Raw genomic sequence first — 17,724 nt, forward strand, 5'->3', positions numbered from 1 at the left:
CTTTCCCTTAACCTCATCTCTCCATACCCCAAAAGAACAAATCACACTATTAACCTATCATTCTGATGATCATCATATTTCAATCATCTTGCAGGGTTTGCGCATGCATGCAGGTAAAAGAACTCATCCAATTTCACATCCCAATCAAACACTTCAACTGATTCCATGGATTCTCTGACTAATCTTTCACCCCAAAAAAAACACTGCCCCGACAGACACAACACAAGGTTGAAATGGACAAGAGAGACGGTAAGTTCGGTCCTCAGCCAATGGCAGTGCCTCCGATGCAGCAAATGTCTCGGTTCGATCAGCCGATTCCGCCAGCGGTTGGATACCCTCAACAAGGTTATCCAGCACCTGGTTATCCTCAATACCCTCCTCAGGCTTATCCTCCGGCTGGTTACCCAAAATAATCACCCATTACCAGTTCCCTCACGTTGGAAATATTGCAATGGGATTATCTGTCTCCGTTACTTTCACCTTCGTTGGTATGCGTGTATTTTTTGTGCAACTTCATCACCGTGGACTGAGTTTCAAATGGCTTTGTACATCTGACCGAGAGGTTTTTGTTTGTGTGAGACTTCTACTCATGTTGTTTTGTCTTCTGTCTCGACCTTTGACATTTCTGCCCATGTTTCTTTTTTTCAGCTTATAGTTATCTATACGGATTCTTATATATATATATATATATAAAGGATAATTTGTATTTATTATTTTCATGTGCAAGTATAGTTCCACGTTAACAACGTGTAATAATTACATCATGGTAATACAGATCGGAACCAAACAATTTGGTGCCATGTGATGTGACCCTCACCTGATCCCGAAGCTCCATCCAAATAGCCTCTACAGAGAACTTGGTCCTGGAACGTAGTTGAAGAAAAGCCAAGTACGGTGCTGGTAGTAGCTGGATGGAGGGAGGGACCATCGCACGTGTCATTTCGGGATCCTAAGCTGCGCCGGTTCAGAATGGACAACAGTGGGTGTCCCAGTTTATATCAAATCGATTTTTTTTACGGATAAAATGAAACAAATGGCCGTCTCTACCTCAATAGGATACAGGTTTGCAATTTTATAATTATCGGCAAACCAAAATTTGGATAGTTTAGTCGGTGAGACGAGAGTATAAAGCGTTTATCTCATTCCGAATTCGAATTTCAAATTTAAAGAACGGTATATATTTCAAATTATATCTTAGTTTCCAACTACTAAATTAGTTTATACCTTGATCTAAAATATTCACAGCGAACAGTCAAAAGTCAAAAGCGTCAACTTTACGGTAGATAGAATTTTTTTTTTTTTAAACGGAGTGGCGTCGTCAATCATCGAACGGAATCTTAACCTGCCGTTATCGCGACGTCCAACTTTGACGGCCGCCACGTCTCTGCTCACTTGGTTGGTAGCGCCTAGCGGGTCATACAAATCATCCGCTGGTTTCCCGTCTCCGTTAATATTGAAAATTTGAATTCACCGAACTACCCTTCTTGTCATCGCATGCATTAAACAGTCAATTGCTATTTTTCAAATATACTAATATATTAAAAAAAACATCCTTTTCCACGTGTCTTGTTGACGACTGACACAATTACAAGCTCCACATGGTTGAACCAATTAAGAAAAGGATTAAAGGAATAGAATTTTTGAATTTTTAAAATTTATAAATAAAAAAATCAAGATTTTATAAATATAAAATTTTCAAGATGTGAAAAACTACTTTATTAAAAAAAATAACTAAAAATAAAAAACTCTATTTTTATAAATAATATAAGAAAACTAAAATCTAAAACCTAAAAAATATAACCAAAATTTCAAAATAAAAACTATCAACATTCAACCTCTAGATATACACTTGTCGATCTAATTGAAAATTATCATTTGATGAAGAAATTATCTTAATCTTTGTTAATATATGTAAATCTCAATTGTTATTTGTTAAAAAATCAAAATAACTGAAATCTACTGATAATAAAAATAAAAATAGTAGTTATATATCCGGATTGAAAGAATTCTGTGTATATTTCATGCACAATAACTAGGCATATATATTATCTCTTTGATTTATCAGCCATTTATACGTTCTTTAGAGCTAGAAGAGACATTAACTTCTTTTCTAAAATCATTTAGTTTGAAACTGTTACATATAGAACATTGCTTGGTTGACAAATCAACCATATATTTTACAAAATAAAAACAACAAAAATAATTAACACTAATTATAACTTCTAACATTTTTACATTACAAGTAACATTGTGTTGGATTGGAGCAAAGTTAAAATCAAAACCACCACCGGTAGAGTCCGTACACAACCGGACCGGAACCGGAGACCCAATGCGTGAAATCTTCCATCATCTCATCCGGTACGAACCGGTCCCGACAAACCGGACACGTCATCTTGTGGTGGCTCACCATCCAACGGTCCAGACAACCCCGGTGGAACACGTGGCGGCAGTTCCTGAGCCGCCGGATCTCGTCGTCAGATCCAAACTCCATCAGACACACCGTGCAGCAGTCTTCCGGGTCGGGTTGGAGATCCGAGAACCGTACCATCGGTACGATCTTATCCACGAGACTCGACGGCGGCACGTCACGCCACGCGCCATCGTCTGCTGCGGAAGATTGTCGGGGCGGATCGGGTTGCCGGGTCTCGTCGGGTAAGCCGATGTACTGACAGAGAGTAGCGATTAGGTCTCTGAAGAAAGCTGCGACGTGAAGCGCGTAGAGAACACACGCCGGTAACCGGAGCTCCTTGAATTCCACCGGAGAGCCCATCGCCGGAAAATGGAAGAGAGAGAGATTGAAGCTTGAAGTGCATATGTATGAGCTATATATAGATATTATATATGTCTGTCTGTGTGTTTATAGACGGCATGTATGACTATTGACTAATTTTTGGGTGTGGTCGTCCCCTTGAAGATGGCGAATTGCTGCGGCGTCTGAGTGGTGTGTGGGGTCCACATATTTTTATTTATAATACATTTTCCAAAGATCTCTCTGAGTATTTTCTAACATGGACGGAAGCTCAGAACTCAGACAATTTTAATATAAATACATGAATGAAACAGAATAATAAGATTGTTAAAAGATACACAGATCATCAATAATTTAAATTATCATAAAAGTTAATTGTAGGATGATATATAACCAAATATAAGTATCTACAAGAATTTAGTATGGCCACGGTTGGACATACAATTTGTTACATTTGAGTGTTCAATTTTTATTTTTATTTTTTATTTCTTTCGAGAAGGATAAGAGCGTAAGGAAAAAAACAATAGAGTAGATATGATGACCTTTGGAGTGAAACTGAACACTGGATTGCGGACCCATCAATGTTAGCTCTTATCTTCTTTGTCTCCCTCTCTCTCGCATACACAGTAGAATGTACGGGGAGTATGTAACAACATTACAGTACATGCTATTATGAGATAATATGTACATTTTTATTTATTCATGAGCCAATAACTGGTTTAAAAGCATAACTACAAATACCATAATATCTATTTATATGGGGATGTAGCTCAGATGGTAGAGCGCTCGCTTAGCATGCGAGAGGTACGGGGATCGATACCCCGCATCTCCATCTTTTCATCTTTTTTTAATGGGCTTAATATTGGGCTTCTTGTGGATAACAAAGCCCATAACGATAATTTACACTTTTGCCCAATTACATTTCTTTTAGGTATTACCGTATTATATAATTATAAACGCCCAATATATTTACTTGATCGGATTTTATTTGATCACGAATACGTAATTTAGTTTTACCCCATATCCTTCAATGCGAAAAACTACATATCCATTTATAATCTCATAATTTTTTATATTTTTCTATTCTCAATATTATAATAAAAAAGGAACAAAGCCAAATTTTGTTGACGGTAAATAACAAAAATGCGAGAACACAAAAAAAAAAAGTAGCAGAACATTAAAAAAATAAAAAAAAATTGACAGGCCTAGTCAAATAATTAGCTTTACCTAAAACAGAGTCGGTTTCAGACCAATACATTTTTTGTCGGGCCCACCACAATCTACCCCTCTGATAACTTTCGTAAATATTGTTTTTTTTATTATGAAAGCTAATAATTAATTATGTACGAATTTAATTTCCAACTATCTTTTTCTCTCTTGCTGACTAAAGAGCTTATGGAAATAATAATAATAATAACAATAATAAATATTATTGAGAACAATGTGTTTTAAAAAAATGTGATCGTAATAGTAATTTCGATACGTCATCACGGGGCACACCCACAGAACATTTTTTTGGTAAATGCGTTTCAATATTTTTTAAAACTAATTAAAGAATAAAAAATGATTATCTGTTTAATATTGATATTATATAGCTCCCCACACAACTCCTTACTAGGTCAACGCACCCATGACTTTGGTCGCGTCACATTCAGAGGCAAATATATGTCATAAACATGTAACATGTCAATTCGTCCCTAGGACAAAAAAAAATGGTCGTCACACTAAAAAAAACACAGAATTATGCACAAAATTATTGATAAAAAAAAGCATGCAGTATATATATACACACTATTTGTTTAGTATATAAATATTTACTAAAACTAATTGTTTAATTATCCACTAATGGGAATGATTAAACATCCTCCTAAGGAAAATAGTAAAAGAAAGGGCTAATGGAGAAAAAGGGTGTGACAATGGTTATAATTATATCACATAAAAAAAAACTACAAAATCATTGGAGAATCTTTTGTAGTAAAAAAACATGTACTCTTCAACCTTTTGCTTAGGGATCATTTTCATTTCATTTCAATCAAATTAATTAAGAAACATGGTTAATTAATGTATGATGTGCTTGTTGGGATTTAGGCTACAGATTCCTAGCATGCGATCATATCGATCTAGGGTTTGGTTTACTAGGTTTCATGCAGCGGAAGGATATTCTAAACCTAGTCAAACGTCACACGCAACCAAACCTGCAAAACCCGAACAGATCGTGTATATCACCGTGGGAATCGAATACTTACCTCTTTCTTGAAGAAACGGAAGTAGGAGTCGATCCGGGGCCTGTTTAATCACCTAGGACTGAAGTTACAGTCCCTCTACACGTATCCACACCGACGGGAAGGATTCCAAACGCTTTTGGAACCGATCTGCTAGGATCTGTGAAGTATATGAAGTGGGATCTAATCCCGAGAGCTAGAACTATGAAAAAAACGATTTCTTCTGAGTTTTTGCTCTGTCTTAGGGTTCTGTAAGTCGAATGCTTCACTTAGGACGGCGTCCAACACCTCCTTATAAGTTAGAAACCCTAATCCTTGTGAAAAGAGACTTTTTCCGAGTATTTTGACTCGGTCCGAGTCAGAACTCTGACTCGGTCGAGTCAGAACGAATCAGCCCAAGCCCATTGTCAACTCTTGACTCGGCCCATTTAGTATTGACTCGGTCCGAGTCAAAACTTTGACTCGACCGAGTCAAAACATCAGCCAAGGCACTGACTCGGTCCGAGTCAGAAGGCTGAAAACGTCCCGACACTCTGATTTGATCCGAAAACGGTTTTTCCGACCAAATCCAAGTCTTCCTTTCCGAAACTTCACATATAAGTCCATCCCTAATGGTGTGTGACCCTGTAGGCCCATTCGCAGTGGCAGCAGCCTCGAGAACCATTCCCGATCTACAAGTCATGGTTAGCCTCTAGCAAGACGCCATGACCACCCATTTAGAATTGAGTTAGAGGTGATCTAACCAAGGCAATAACAGCTCGAGTTCTGATCCTTTATCTCACGATATCATGTGTTGAATAAGGGCATGGTTTGAGCCACCCTTCAAGTTCAACCGCTTTCTCGTCTTGGCAAATCGACTAATAAAATATATGCAACTTCATCTATAGCGTGGCCACGCATTTTCATAGTCCGACTTCCACGAGAGGGCCCAGCGATATCTCTCCTGTTAAGGAGGTGACAAGTCCCATATTGCATGTCTACTATCTCCATATGATTCGTGAACGTATCTGATCAACGCCGTTATAATCATCCGGTTAAAGACGACGTTTGACGCAGTCAAGACACGCCACTCCTCATATCAGATACTCTAGACATCTCAGGTCTGAGGATCCAAGAACGAACCGCTTTATGAGATTCAAGTCATGACTCTGTCCATGTGACAATCTCATGCGGGTCAACCAGTCACTCATTCACAACGAGTACCCATGATTGTGATATGCATCCAATGCATCGATCACACCTCATGCTAGTCTTAATTCATCATTGTTCCCACAATGATAACTGACCAGGGTGTTTAGAATCATTCTATAATGATTCAAGGATACCGAAATATAACAAACATGCCAATCATATAACGGGGATGTAATGCATTCATAAATCAATGAACCAATACAAAGTCAAAATGTCATATCACGGATCATCCTAGAGCATTACAACCAACAGTGCTTCTACCATAATTAAAATTTTGTAAAATGCGAATAAACAAATCCAATGAAGAATTAGGTACTCGACGAATATAAAACATAGCTAGACGGTAAAAAAATAATTGAGTAAAAATGTATATAAAGAGACTAAAAACTCGATTTCCCCCCTTTAAAATAAAAATCATTACAAAAAAATGAAACATAAAATCAATTAACCTCAGTGACCTCACCTTCTCTACATATACCCACATTGATCCATAACGTGTTGTTCCTCTTCGTTTGTAACACTCTGCAACAATTCCTCCTTGGTGACTGCCCCGAAATAAAATAAGAAACTAAATTAGAATAATACAAAATTACATAAATACCCTTATAAAAAAAAACCAAGACTGTTAATGCAAAATTTATTCACTTACCCTCTCCCAAAGATGAGGATCTTGTTTCTTGTAGACGACAATAGTGTTTACCTCCGCCGGATCCGCCATCTTCCACCGGCAAGCCGGATGCGGGACCCGGAGCCTCGAGTACTCGCTGACAGTCGTGTTCAGCTGCCGATCGAATTTCGCCCCCGACATGTAGAAAACAAACGGTTTCTGGCACGGATGCCGGCTGACCGGCCTAGTGTTGAAGGCATAGGCCGTGTAATCAGCACGTTTGTACCAGTTCAAGAACGTTCTCGACGGCATTTCCATCTCTCGGGGAGAGAATATGCCCCGAAAGACCTGAACGGCGTATCCCCACGAGACGGAGATCGTCCAGCTCTTGTACTTGTCGTAGCATATCGACTGCTGGAGAAGTCCCGCTGAGTCGAGCTGCATCGGGATTGTGAGTCGCTTGAGGGCTTTGACTCGGGTCGTGTTCGGGAATATCGGCTCGACCACGTCCAGGTGGTGCATCGACACGAATGGTGTGACCGGGTGGGCGGCCAGGAGGCCGAAGAGGTTCCCGTAAACATCGTACTGAAACAAGAAACAATGCCAAGAATTTGCCACGTCATGTTAGATAGAGAATGTATATTCTTCATGCTTGGACTGGTAAAGAATGTGATACCACAATAAGGGATGGTGGTTTGTAATGCACGCGCCCTGAGTGCGCGTGTGGAAATGGGTAGGAAGAAGACGCTCTAATTTCCGACACATAGGAACCCCACGTGAACGGACAAGATTGAGCTGATCACACGCCGTGACATCGTAATTTTGTTTTAACATCCATGTCTTAAGGAATTTTAAACGTTTTTATTAGAAAAAATAATTATTTAAAAAAAAAAAATTCTAATGAACTGTTGGAAATCGGAAACAGAACAAAGCCCTGGATTACATTTCAAAGTGTAACGACAAAAAAAGCTTTGAATAAATCAATTAATAACTTAGAGCAATACCAAAGACCAGAAAAATCTAAGGCCGATTCCGTGAACCGCCCATGATGAGTCGGCCCCCGCCGACCGGCGACTTCAGACCACACAAAAAACAGCCCTTAAGTCCGAACCAATGACTCGTCAATCCCCTTTTCTTGACCAACCAAATGGCCAAATCGAAAATGGCAAAAGAGGGAAAAAAAACACAAAGGGCATTTGATCAAGAACAGTCTGAGTTCTTATAGTTGGGAAGATTCGAATCGAACAGAGGCCCAATCTCTTTGATGAGATCTCATTCATAGTTCCACATCAATTGGAGTTAAGTTTCTTAACCTTAAAGTTTACCAACTATGTATAGACCCGAAACTCTAAGCTTCTAGAGTCTGATTCCCCCCTTAGCTATAACCCGATTAGAACTTGATTCTGTTATCTTTCACCATCAATACCCATGCCAAAATCATCCAAAATGGTAGTAGAATTTACTTGAAGAGAAGGTCAGCCATGTCAGGGAACATCAAAATCATCGAACGAAAATTCCACGGAAATCATAACAGATCGACGATTTTGAGGCGACCCTTTTAACAAAACCATCAACAATCGCCAATCCTACCAAATACGGATTTACCCATTTCAGCTAAAACCTGTACCATCGACACCCATTTGGCAAAATCATCAAAAACTTGCTGGATTTCTAACCAGGAGAGGTGCCCCCATTTCAGCTAAGTTCCAATATCATCAATACCCACTTCATAGAAACCAATATCATCACTACCCATTTCTCACTAAATCATGAGATCCACTAATTCTGACGAAAATCATGTACCCATTTCAGTTAAAATAAACACCATCAATACCCAATTCGCAAAATCATCAAAAGCCGCCGAATTTCGCCGGAAAGTGCAGAACTTTACCTGGTGGAAGCCGATTTCTTTGGTGAGAGGAACGCCCAGCTCCGCCATGCAAGCTTGCATACGATCATCGGATCCGTACAGCGCCGGATACCTCTGTATGCAACGGTCCTGCATCTTGCTCAGAGCCTTCGCCAATGGATAACTTATCGCGAACCCTCCGCCTCCGTACGCCATTCCGTACGAGAAGAATATGTTCTGGAGATGAGACTCCGACAAGCTCCCGATGTAATACATCTGTTCGTGGTCGTACTTCCTCAGAACCCTAATCAGGTTGTCGGTGACGAACACCGTGTCGTCGTCTCCCATCACGAACCACCTCACGTTCTTCGGTCCCAGCCGAAGAGTCTCCGACACGATCCGCGAGATCCGAAGTGCCGACCGATGTCCCTGCTTGTTCTTGTACGGGAAAGACGAGGTGTCACCGGAGATTTTCACCGGAGGGAGATCGCCTTTATCTCCCGCGTCGGCCCTCACCTCCTTGTCGAGCCACACGTACCCTCGCATGAACTTGGGCTTGTACCAGATCTTGATATACTCCTTCCTCTGTTTCCACAGCTTCGACGACGCAGCGATACCGAACACCACGTGGTGGAGGTCGGTGGGCTCGTCGCCGGATTCTTCCCACTCGCGCCGCCGTAGAGCGACAGCGGAGGAAGCGGAGGAAGGGGGAGATTGTTTCATGGGTCGGATCAGGTCGCCGGAGGCGTTGGCGGAGACGGCGGAGACGGTGGAAAACGGAGTCGGATCGACGCATGGGCGAGTGGTGGAGATAACCTTAAGAGTGTACAGAATGTAAGTGACGGAGATGAAGAGGATGAGCCACACCATGAGCTTGGGAATGGGTCGGGTCGCGGACCCGATTCCGGGTAAGGATGCACCCGACGAGCTCCGGTCCCATATGGATTTCTCCGACGAATCTTTCTGATTGCCTTTCATCCAGCTTTTGCTGAGAACAAAAACAGATTCTGGGGGGGAAATTGCTAGTTTTGATAACTGGGTCTCTCTGAATATACGAAGAAGTTCAAATCTTTCCCCTCTTCGCGTGGTGGTTCTTCCCCAGAAGAAATCTAACAGACAAAATCGGATCCTTTTTTGCAGAGAAGATCAATACGAAAGAAAATCTAGAGACCCATTAAAGCGATTGCGAGGGAGCGAGGGAAAACGCGAGAAAACGAGGGAAAACGAGAGAAAATGAGGGATGCTTTGTTTGTGTTCAGGGAGAGAGACAAGAGGAGATGGAAGACAGGTAAAGGTGCGGAGGAATGCAATGCTCTTCCACTACAAACTCTTCGAGGAAAAAAAAAGATTTGTAAAAGGAAAAAAACATAAAATTAAGAAAACAAGGCAGACTCTTGGAGGAAAAAATGTAAAAAGAAACGACGAAATTAAGAAAATAAGCAAACTATTCGGGAAAAAGATGAAATTAAGAAAATAAGCAAACTATCAGAGAGAAAAAAATGTAAAATAAAAAAAGAAATAAGATGTTACCCTTTGGGTTTTTTTGGGGCTTCCCTTTTTAATAAAAATGAAAAATGGTTTTGTTTTTGGTATTTTCGAGTGTGTAGGCGAAAGGGATTTGGGGATTATTTATTGTATTGTGTATAGTAATTTTTTCGAGAGTGGTCAAATGAGGGAAGAAAAAAGAGCGGTCTGATCATTGATTTTCGTGTGGGGCCCATCGATTCCTCAGCCTTCCACGCGGCACAAAAGTGAAAGCCGACGTGTCATTTCCAGCTCTTTATCCGCAACACATAGCTATACCTATAAAAAAAATGGGGGTCTTAGTTAAGTGTTTTGCAAAGTATGACAAAATAGTTATGACATTTTTAAACTATATCTTTTTATAAATTTTTGACAAAACTATCATTACTTTATTGTATAAGTTCAATATTGTTATTTAGCGTCCCGAAAAAATGTGTAATATAAAAAGTAGATTTTTTTGGAAACTGTGTAATCCGGGAGAGCTGCTTTTCATCCGGGAGAGACTGTTTTTCATCCGGGAGAACTGTTTTTTGTCCGGAAGAACTGTTTTCCATCCGGGAGAGTCTGTTTTTTGTCCGGGAGAACTGTTTTTCATCCGGGAAAGTCTGTTTTTTGTCCGGAAGAACTGTTTTTCGTCTGGGAGAGTATGTTTTTTGCCCAGAATAACTGTTTTTGTTCGAGAGAGTTTGTTTTTATCCGGTAGAATCTTTTTTTTGTCCGGGAGAACTGTTTTTTGTCCGGGAGGATTGTTTTTTATCCGGAAAAATCTGTTTTTCGTTCGGAAAATTTTGTTTTTTTGTCCGGACGAACTGTTTTTTTCGAGGGAGTTGTTTTTCGTTCGGGAGTGTACGTTTTTTGTCCGAATGAAAAATAGTTCTCACGTATAAAAAAAATTGTTTTTCATATAAAAAAAAGTCTTTCCCGAATGAAACAATATTTTTTTCGGACGAGAAACAGTTATTCTTGATAAAAAAAAGTATTTTTTCGTATACAAAAACAGTTAAACCAAATAAAAACAGATTCTCACAGATGGAAATTATTATTCCGGATGAAAAAACAGTTTTCCGATATAACAGTTTCTGAATAAAATATATATTTTTTATGCTATAATTTTTTTGAAATGTTTAATGGCAACATTGAAATTATATAATAAAATAAGGGTATTTTTGTCAAAAAAAATTATAAAAAGGAAAAAAAAGTATAGATTTCTAATGACGTGACGTTTTTGGATACTCGTACAAATTTTCTCTAAAAAAATTTAAAAATTGTAAATTAATATAAAGTTTTAAATTTTTTGGTTAATAAAATTTTAAAATATTATTAAAATTTCCAAATTATTAATTGATATAATAAACAAAATCTTGACGTTATTGATTTAAAAATAGATTTAAAAATTATAATTATATATTTTGAGAGTTAAAATAAATTTCGTAAAAATTTATTTTTTATTTAGAAATTTTTATAGATTTTATTTTTAATAAATGATATTAATCCCTTTTAAAATGATTTTATGAATTGCCCCTTCCCAAAAGATTATGCATTTTAAATTCTAAAAGACATATATATAATAATGCAGAAATAAATTGTTATTTTCCGTTTTGCATCCGTGAGAAAGAAACTGATATTGGTAGGTCGTATTCTGTACACATGACTAACTAGTGAAATATTAACATATCTGTAAGAAAACGATGGGAGTCGGAAAAACAAATGCTAGCAGGAACTATTTTTGTAAATATTTTAACACATAAAGTATGAAGCAATTAAGTATTTTTCGTTTTGTATTTTTGTTAATTAAATAATGTTGAGGAATATTTATTAGAAACTAAAAGACAAGAAGATGCACCTGCCCCTTGATGTTATGATTATTATTATCATATCCAACATTTTTCGGGTCCATATGTCTAACCAATTTCTTGTCCGATCAAAACCATTTGGTCCGACCTCCACATCCGGGGCATAGTGGTAGAGATGAAACTAGGGTGGATACAAATTGAGTATTCGAGATTTTTAGAGTATTCGAATTCAAATTTGAACCCGAATTCGATGGGTAATGTATATTAAAATTCGAAATCGGATCAAAATTTTGGCTACCCGAATTGTATTATCGGTGTGACAATTTTCAGATATCCATAAATACTCAAACCCGATAGATTTTAAATATATTTTGGTAATAATTCAAAAATTGATAAATTATATAGAAATAATTAATAAAATTATTGAAAAATATTATATCCAAAATAAATAGATTATATTACAATAGTTTTTTATCAACAAATATATGATCTTTGTAATTTCTAATAACTAAGAAATATAAAAAGATATATTTTACTATTCGGATATCCATAAATAATTACCCGAATTCAAATCCGAATTCTAAATTTTAAACATGTTACAATCTGATCTCTATCTTAACCCAAAATTGGGGTAATTTTGCCCAAGAAACTATTATGCTTTTAGAAATCCAACCAAGCCCAACAAATGTCCACATTTAACTAAAGCCCAATTTTATATAAATATAGTTTGGTGATAAGCCCAATTGTATCTGAAGCCCATGAAAAGCCCAATTTTGCAATCTCAGTTTCCGAGCTGCCGCACAAATTCAGACATATTACTTGCTAGCATAAACCCCGTCGAGGTAACTAAAAAAAGAAAGGAAAAGACTTGTCGTGAAAATTTTACCCAAGAAGGTAAATTTTTAAGATACCATCCATCGCTTTGCGTCCGTAAAATCGCATACAAAGACCGAAGATAAAAATCAGAACTTGTAAGAAATCCTGAGTGTTGTACCCAATATTAACATAAGTTGGAGGTGGGTGACACTTGTATGTATATATGTATATGTGTGTGTGTGTACATATATATATGTAAGACAATCATATATATGTATATACAATGAGGGTACATTTTGGTAGACTAACGAATAAAAATATGGATAATTTCATCGTTTCAATATACTCTTTTGATTGTTTCATATATATTTTGGAGCAACGTCATGTTTTCGTTAAAATTGTAACTGATTGTGTATAGTTTTCTATTTTTCCGGGCTATGGAGATGATTATAGTTTGAAACAATCCACAAAACTTTGTTATTAAGATTTTATAGTTTCCATTTCATGTTAACAGATCTGCATGCTTGGAACGTTCTAGAACCGGTTATCCATATAGTTCATGTTCATCGAAAAAATCTCATTTCTGTCTGAAGGAGAAACTTGAGCTGGCGTTTCAATGTCGATATATGTGTTAAATGGCGGGATATTGGATATATGTATACATGTGTGTGTGCGTGAATGTAACATATATAAAACACAATCATTTATTCTAGTTATCTCTTAAAGATCCTCAAAGAAATAACTACAAAACCATAAATATATATATATATATATAAAGAGGGAGATGTGTATCCTTCTACCGATACAGACAGACAGATACATACATATGTATATATATATAATCAAACCCCATTATTAGATAAACAGTAGTCCATGAAAAACCCTAATTTACTTATCGCCGAACAAGTATCCAAGAGAAGAACCTCCTCCGGGAGCTGATTTCACCTTCGTAGTTGGACGATCCTGAGATTGATAATCGTAAACTGAAAGTCTAAATTCTTTCGTATATACTTTGTTAAAAACGATTCAATATAACAAAAAACTTATGATTATAAAGATTTTTTTTTCAAAGAAACTTACGGTGACGAAGTTGCCGGAGTTTTGGCCGTGAGCTCTATGATAGTTATTGTTAGAGACGGTGATTTTCATCTTGGGCTTGTCTTCGCCGTCGTCTATTCCGTACGGCGGGGGCGGCTTAGCGGCCACAGGAGGAGGAGTACACGACGGCTGATCTTTTTCCGACCCAAAAAGATAACCTAGTGAGCTTTGTCCGCCGCCATAGCTGCCGCCTCGACTCATCCTCTATGATGAGTAAACCCTAGAAACTAATTGATCAGAAATTTTGGTAGAGAGAAAGAGAGAGAGAGAGAGAGGTGCCCTAAATAGAGAAGGAAATGAAGTGATGAATTAATTGGTACGGTGTCGAACTACACGACGGCTGATCTTTTTCCGACCCAAAAAGATAACCTAGTGAGCTTTGTCCGCCGCCATAGCTGCCGCCTCGACTCATCCTCTATGATGAGTAAACCCTAGAAACTAATTGATCAGAAATTTTGGTAGAGAGAAAGAGAGAGAGAGAGAGAGGTGCCCTAAATAGAGAAGGAAATGAAGTGATGAATTAATTGGTACGGTGTCGAACTTTGCTTTATCCCGAAGTATTGTGGATTTTTTTTTTTTGTAATTTTATGAAAAATTAAAAGCTTAATAAAAGCATTTCGAAACATGATATTGAATTTGAAAAATAGAAATGATTATATAGACTGATTTTTTTTTTTTTTATAAATGACCAAATAAATCCTAGCAATGTTCAGTGTGGTTTGATTCCTTAGCGACACTTCTTTTACCATTAGTAGGGTGGGTGCGGGTATTTGAAATTTGCAAATTTTCGAGCATTCGATCTCACAAATATCCGTTATATATACGGATATTCGTTATATAACGGAGTCGAAGATGGATGCGATCAGACTAAAAATTCGGATTGCGCTATGGTATATATAAATAATATGACGTTTATATCCTTAATATTTTATATATTTACAATATTTTTTAAATATTTGACGATCACATTTTTTTTATTATGTAAAATATAGAAAGAAACGATGTGATCTTTAGTTTTTTAGACCGATCGATGGTGGAATCTTAGGAAGAGTGACTCAAAACCTCTTCCATTGTGAAGTTGATTGATACGATCACTCCTGCGAAAAAAATCTTAATACAGTAAAATTTCTGTTGCAAAAACCAAACAAAAAAAATGAGTTTTGGTTTTCAATTGATTCTTTCACTAAAATAATTTTTTGAATTTTCGGGAAAATTCAATCTATAAAATTCTGTTTGTCATTTTTTTTATTTTTGAATTCTAAAAATCCGTTCAACCCCTTCATATTTCTGTTTGTAAAAAAAAAACCCATCAATATACATATATATATATATATATATATATATCATCTTAGGTTTAGTACAAATTCAGCAGCTTGGAAAACATTCTGTGGAAATACGACGAGAGATTATTTTTTAAGGATAATAACCTAAAATAATTGTGACAAATATCGTCTATTAATGCACAGAGACCGTATATTAAGTCAATGAGTACAATGAATTATAAAAATTAAAATAATTTATTTCTGCTGATAATTTTTTTGGTACAAAAAATGATAATTTATTTCTAATTGAAAATTTGGATTTTTTTTTAAAAAAAAAGAAGAAGCTATTGCGTCTGACTGAGCCACCGTACAAAAAGTTGGAAATAAAAAAAATATTTAGTGTAAGGGAAAGGAAATAAATCAATTAAAAGATGCACACATTACAATAAATAATAACATATTTTGGGTTACGAACATATATTCTGAACGATGGCTCTTTTGAAATTGGAAGCTAATTAGGTTACAACTGTGATTCGTGATAAATCGGTCATCAACCTAATCGACAGGGTCAGGTGGCTTGGGCCTAAGCCTCATTATTATATGACCCAATTAATTAAGAAGATAATTAAAAGTGGGGTTACATCAAAGAACGTGATTACGACTTGAAATTTTTTTAATTACTTTTACAAAAATAGAAAACTATAAACATAGTGAAAACACTAGATTTATAATTAGAAATACTAAAATTCCAACCCATTTGTACTATTAAAATAATTTAGAAATCAAATTAGAGACTGAACTAAAAATTAAATATTTTTACTAAACAAATAATTTATAACAAGACGAAATATAACCCGAAATTAATATAAAAATAAATCTATATCCTCTCTATAAATAAACTAATAATAATAATAATAATAATAATAAAACAACCCCTCAAATGTCTGCATCATTCAATTTAGAATGAATAATTTGAAGGTTATACATCAATCTTGGAAAAGCAATTAAAAAATCGGTCCACATTTATAAAAAAAAAGGATAAGATTAATAGTGATTGGACAAACACCCAAAAAAAAAAAGAATCTAAGATTAAATTGAATCAAATCAGCTATGTTGGCAGGGAACTAGTAGGACATTTCACAATCAAATCATGAATTATATATGGTGCAATAATCCCATAATCTCTAATTACTTTATTTGCGCCACTCGTATATAATCTTTATTAGAAGCAATTAAAAAAAAAAAAAAGAATTGAGTTCCATATACAATTTTAATTTTATGATTGGAAACGAATATAATATTATATTTGTAATCGTGAACTATATATAGTTTGGAGTTATAAAAAATTTAATTGTCTAAATAACCGCTTATATCTTAGCTTTTTTTTTTTTTAAATACTAAGCAGAATATCATGCAGAAAATATAAGATTTCATTGTTTAGCAGATAGTGGAAAGGAAAAATAGTGAAATAAATTATATATTGTCTGCAGAAATAAAATGAAGTTGTGTTATTAGGATAATATAAATAGATATGCATCCGTGCGGCTGTCGGCATCTAATCTAAAATTATACCAATTCTTCGCAAATTAACCAAAGATTACAATGATTGAACCTATCCTATACAAAACTCGATATTAAAAATCTGAAATATATAGCTATTCCATGTAAAATCATTGACCGCCGAACACATATTTAGTTATACTACGTCTATTATAATATACAATATTATTATTATTATTATTATTAAAAAGAAACAAAACATCCATCGACAGATTAAAGGGAGAACCATTATCCAAGAAACAGCCGGGTATCTTTTTAATTTTTATTTTTTATAATTTCATATATATATATTAGAATATTTGAGTTATTGAATATTTCCCATGTGTCCATACACACACACATACACATATATGTATATATCTTATTTTCCATGGGTCCAAACCTTTGGGAATTTGAATAGCCGACTAATTCTCTATTGGGCTTATTAATTGGGCCGTTAGGCCTCCATTCTTCCTTTAGTTTATATAGTTAGTTACAATGAATAAATCTTGTTGGGCCTAATAAGTGAATGTCCGTACATATATAACACGCATAGGACAAATTTATAAACTTAGTTAGATGTAGCACAACGCATCAAAATAAAATAAGAATTCATCCCCTTGAATGCTTTAAATTCATGGATAAAAATGTAACTACTAACTATACCATAACTATACTTAATTTGGCAAGGGTATAGAGTGGGCTTGTAACCAATTTATTTTTATTGGTGCACGGATTTTGATATTGGATCAGATAATTTCATTTTATAAATGAATTGAAAATAATCGGTACTTATGCAAATCACTTATCTCACAAACCAATCGAGTTTTATTGATAAACCCAAACTAAATATTTGACAAAAAATTGTTTTAAATTTGTATTTTAATTTAAAAAAGGAGAGATTGCATTTTTTTAAAAAACCAAATACAATACTGCAAATAATTAAAAACAATTAAATGGCCTAAATCAAATAAACAAATTACACACCACTGAATAAATTAAATAAAATCTTAATTTATGATCTGCGTAAACTTTATGAATTTCTTCACATAACCTTTTTTTTTTTGGGGGGGG

At 35.8% G+C, this 17,724-nt stretch overlaps 4 protein-coding genes and 1 non-coding gene across 6 annotated transcripts in view; 2 read left to right on the top strand and 3 right to left on the bottom strand.

The window, feature by feature from the left end:
* Positions 1–678, top strand: part of LOC104806418 — a 2,590-nt gene extending 1,912 nt beyond the window's left edge. The window contains exons 7-8 of the mRNA XM_010531314.2: positions 95–113; positions 216–678. Of these exons, the coding sequence (XP_010529616.1) occupies positions 95–113; positions 216–413 (217 nt within the window). The 3' untranslated portion in view covers positions 414–678. The remainder of the gene's footprint in view (positions 1–94; positions 114–215) is intronic.
* Positions 679–2,103: 1,425 nt separating this feature from the next.
* On the bottom strand, positions 2,104–2,876 carry LOC104806419 (E3 ubiquitin-protein ligase RHA1B-like). Its single transcript, XM_010531316.2, has one exon. It carries the CDS (start codon positions 2,768–2,770, stop codon positions 2,276–2,278), a length of 495 nt encoding a protein of 164 aa, XP_010529618.1. The 5' UTR covers positions 2,771–2,876; the 3' UTR covers positions 2,104–2,275.
* Positions 2,877–3,508: 632 nt separating this feature from the next.
* Positions 3,509–3,581, top strand: TRNAA-AGC. Its single transcript has one exon. It is a non-coding gene; the product is annotated as a tRNA-Ala (tRNA).
* Positions 3,582–6,401: 2,820 nt separating this feature from the next.
* On the bottom strand, positions 6,402–9,986 carry LOC104806420. The gene is made up of 3 exons (XM_010531317.2): positions 8,661–9,986; positions 6,812–7,354; positions 6,402–6,707 (listed from the first exon to the last, which is right to left on the bottom strand). The coding sequence occupies exons 1-3, from the start codon at positions 9,594–9,596 to the stop codon at positions 6,603–6,605; spliced, it is 1,584 nt and encodes a 527-aa protein (XP_010529619.1). The 5' UTR covers positions 9,597–9,986; the 3' UTR covers positions 6,402–6,602.
* Positions 9,987–13,488: 3,502 nt separating this feature from the next.
* Positions 13,489–14,333, bottom strand: LOC104806421 (protein SPIRAL1-like 5). Of its 2 annotated transcripts, XM_010531319.1 has the most exons (3): positions 14,195–14,333; positions 13,832–13,983; positions 13,489–13,714 (listed from the first exon to the last, which is right to left on the bottom strand). In XM_010531319.1, exons 1-3 carry the CDS (start codon positions 14,259–14,261, stop codon positions 13,640–13,642), a joined length of 294 nt encoding a protein of 97 aa, XP_010529621.1. In that variant the 5' UTR covers positions 14,262–14,333; the 3' UTR covers positions 13,489–13,639. The 2 variants fall into 2 exon arrangements, with proteins under 2 accessions (XP_010529621.1, XP_010529620.1); XM_010531318.1 differs by lacking the exon at positions 14,195–14,333 and having other exon boundaries at positions 13,832–14,118.
* Between the last annotated feature and the right edge of the window lie 3,391 nt (positions 14,334–17,724).

Source organism: Tarenaya hassleriana, unplaced genomic scaffold, assembly GCF_000463585.1.
Source record: "Tarenaya hassleriana unplaced genomic scaffold, ASM46358v1 Cleome12, whole genome shotgun sequence".
Taxonomy (NCBI): Eukaryota; Viridiplantae; Streptophyta; class Magnoliopsida; order Brassicales; family Cleomaceae; genus Tarenaya; species Tarenaya hassleriana.

Excerpts from the sequence above, each read along its gene's own strand:
- LOC104806419 (XM_010531316.2), bottom strand. The coding sequence starts at position 2,770 with ATGGGCTCTCCGGTGGAATTCAAGGAGCTCCGGTTACCGGCGTGTGTT.
- LOC104806420 (XM_010531317.2), bottom strand. The coding sequence starts at position 9,596 with ATGAAAGGCAATCAGAAAGATTCGTCGGAGAAATCCATATGGGACCGG. Across the intron at positions 7,355-8,660 it reads AAGAAATCGGCTTCCACCAG|TACGATGTTTACGGGAACCT; the intron begins GTAAAGTTCTGC and ends TTCTTGTTTCAG. Across the intron at positions 6,708-6,811 it reads ATCCTCATCTTTGGGAGAGG|TCACCAAGGAGGAATTGTTG; the intron begins GTAAGTGAATAA and ends ATTTCGGGGCAG.
- LOC104806421 (XM_010531319.1), bottom strand. The coding sequence starts at position 14,261 with ATGAGTCGAGGCGGCAGCTATGGCGGCGGACAAAGCTCACTAGGTTAT. Across the intron at positions 13,984-14,194 it reads TCTTTTTGGGTCGGAAAAAG|ATCAGCCGTCGTGTACTCCT; the intron begins ATCAGCCGTCGT and ends GGTCGGAAAAAG. Across the intron at positions 13,715-13,831 it reads ACTCCGGCAACTTCGTCACC|GATCGTCCAACTACGAAGGT; the intron begins GTAAGTTTCTTT and ends TATCAATCTCAG.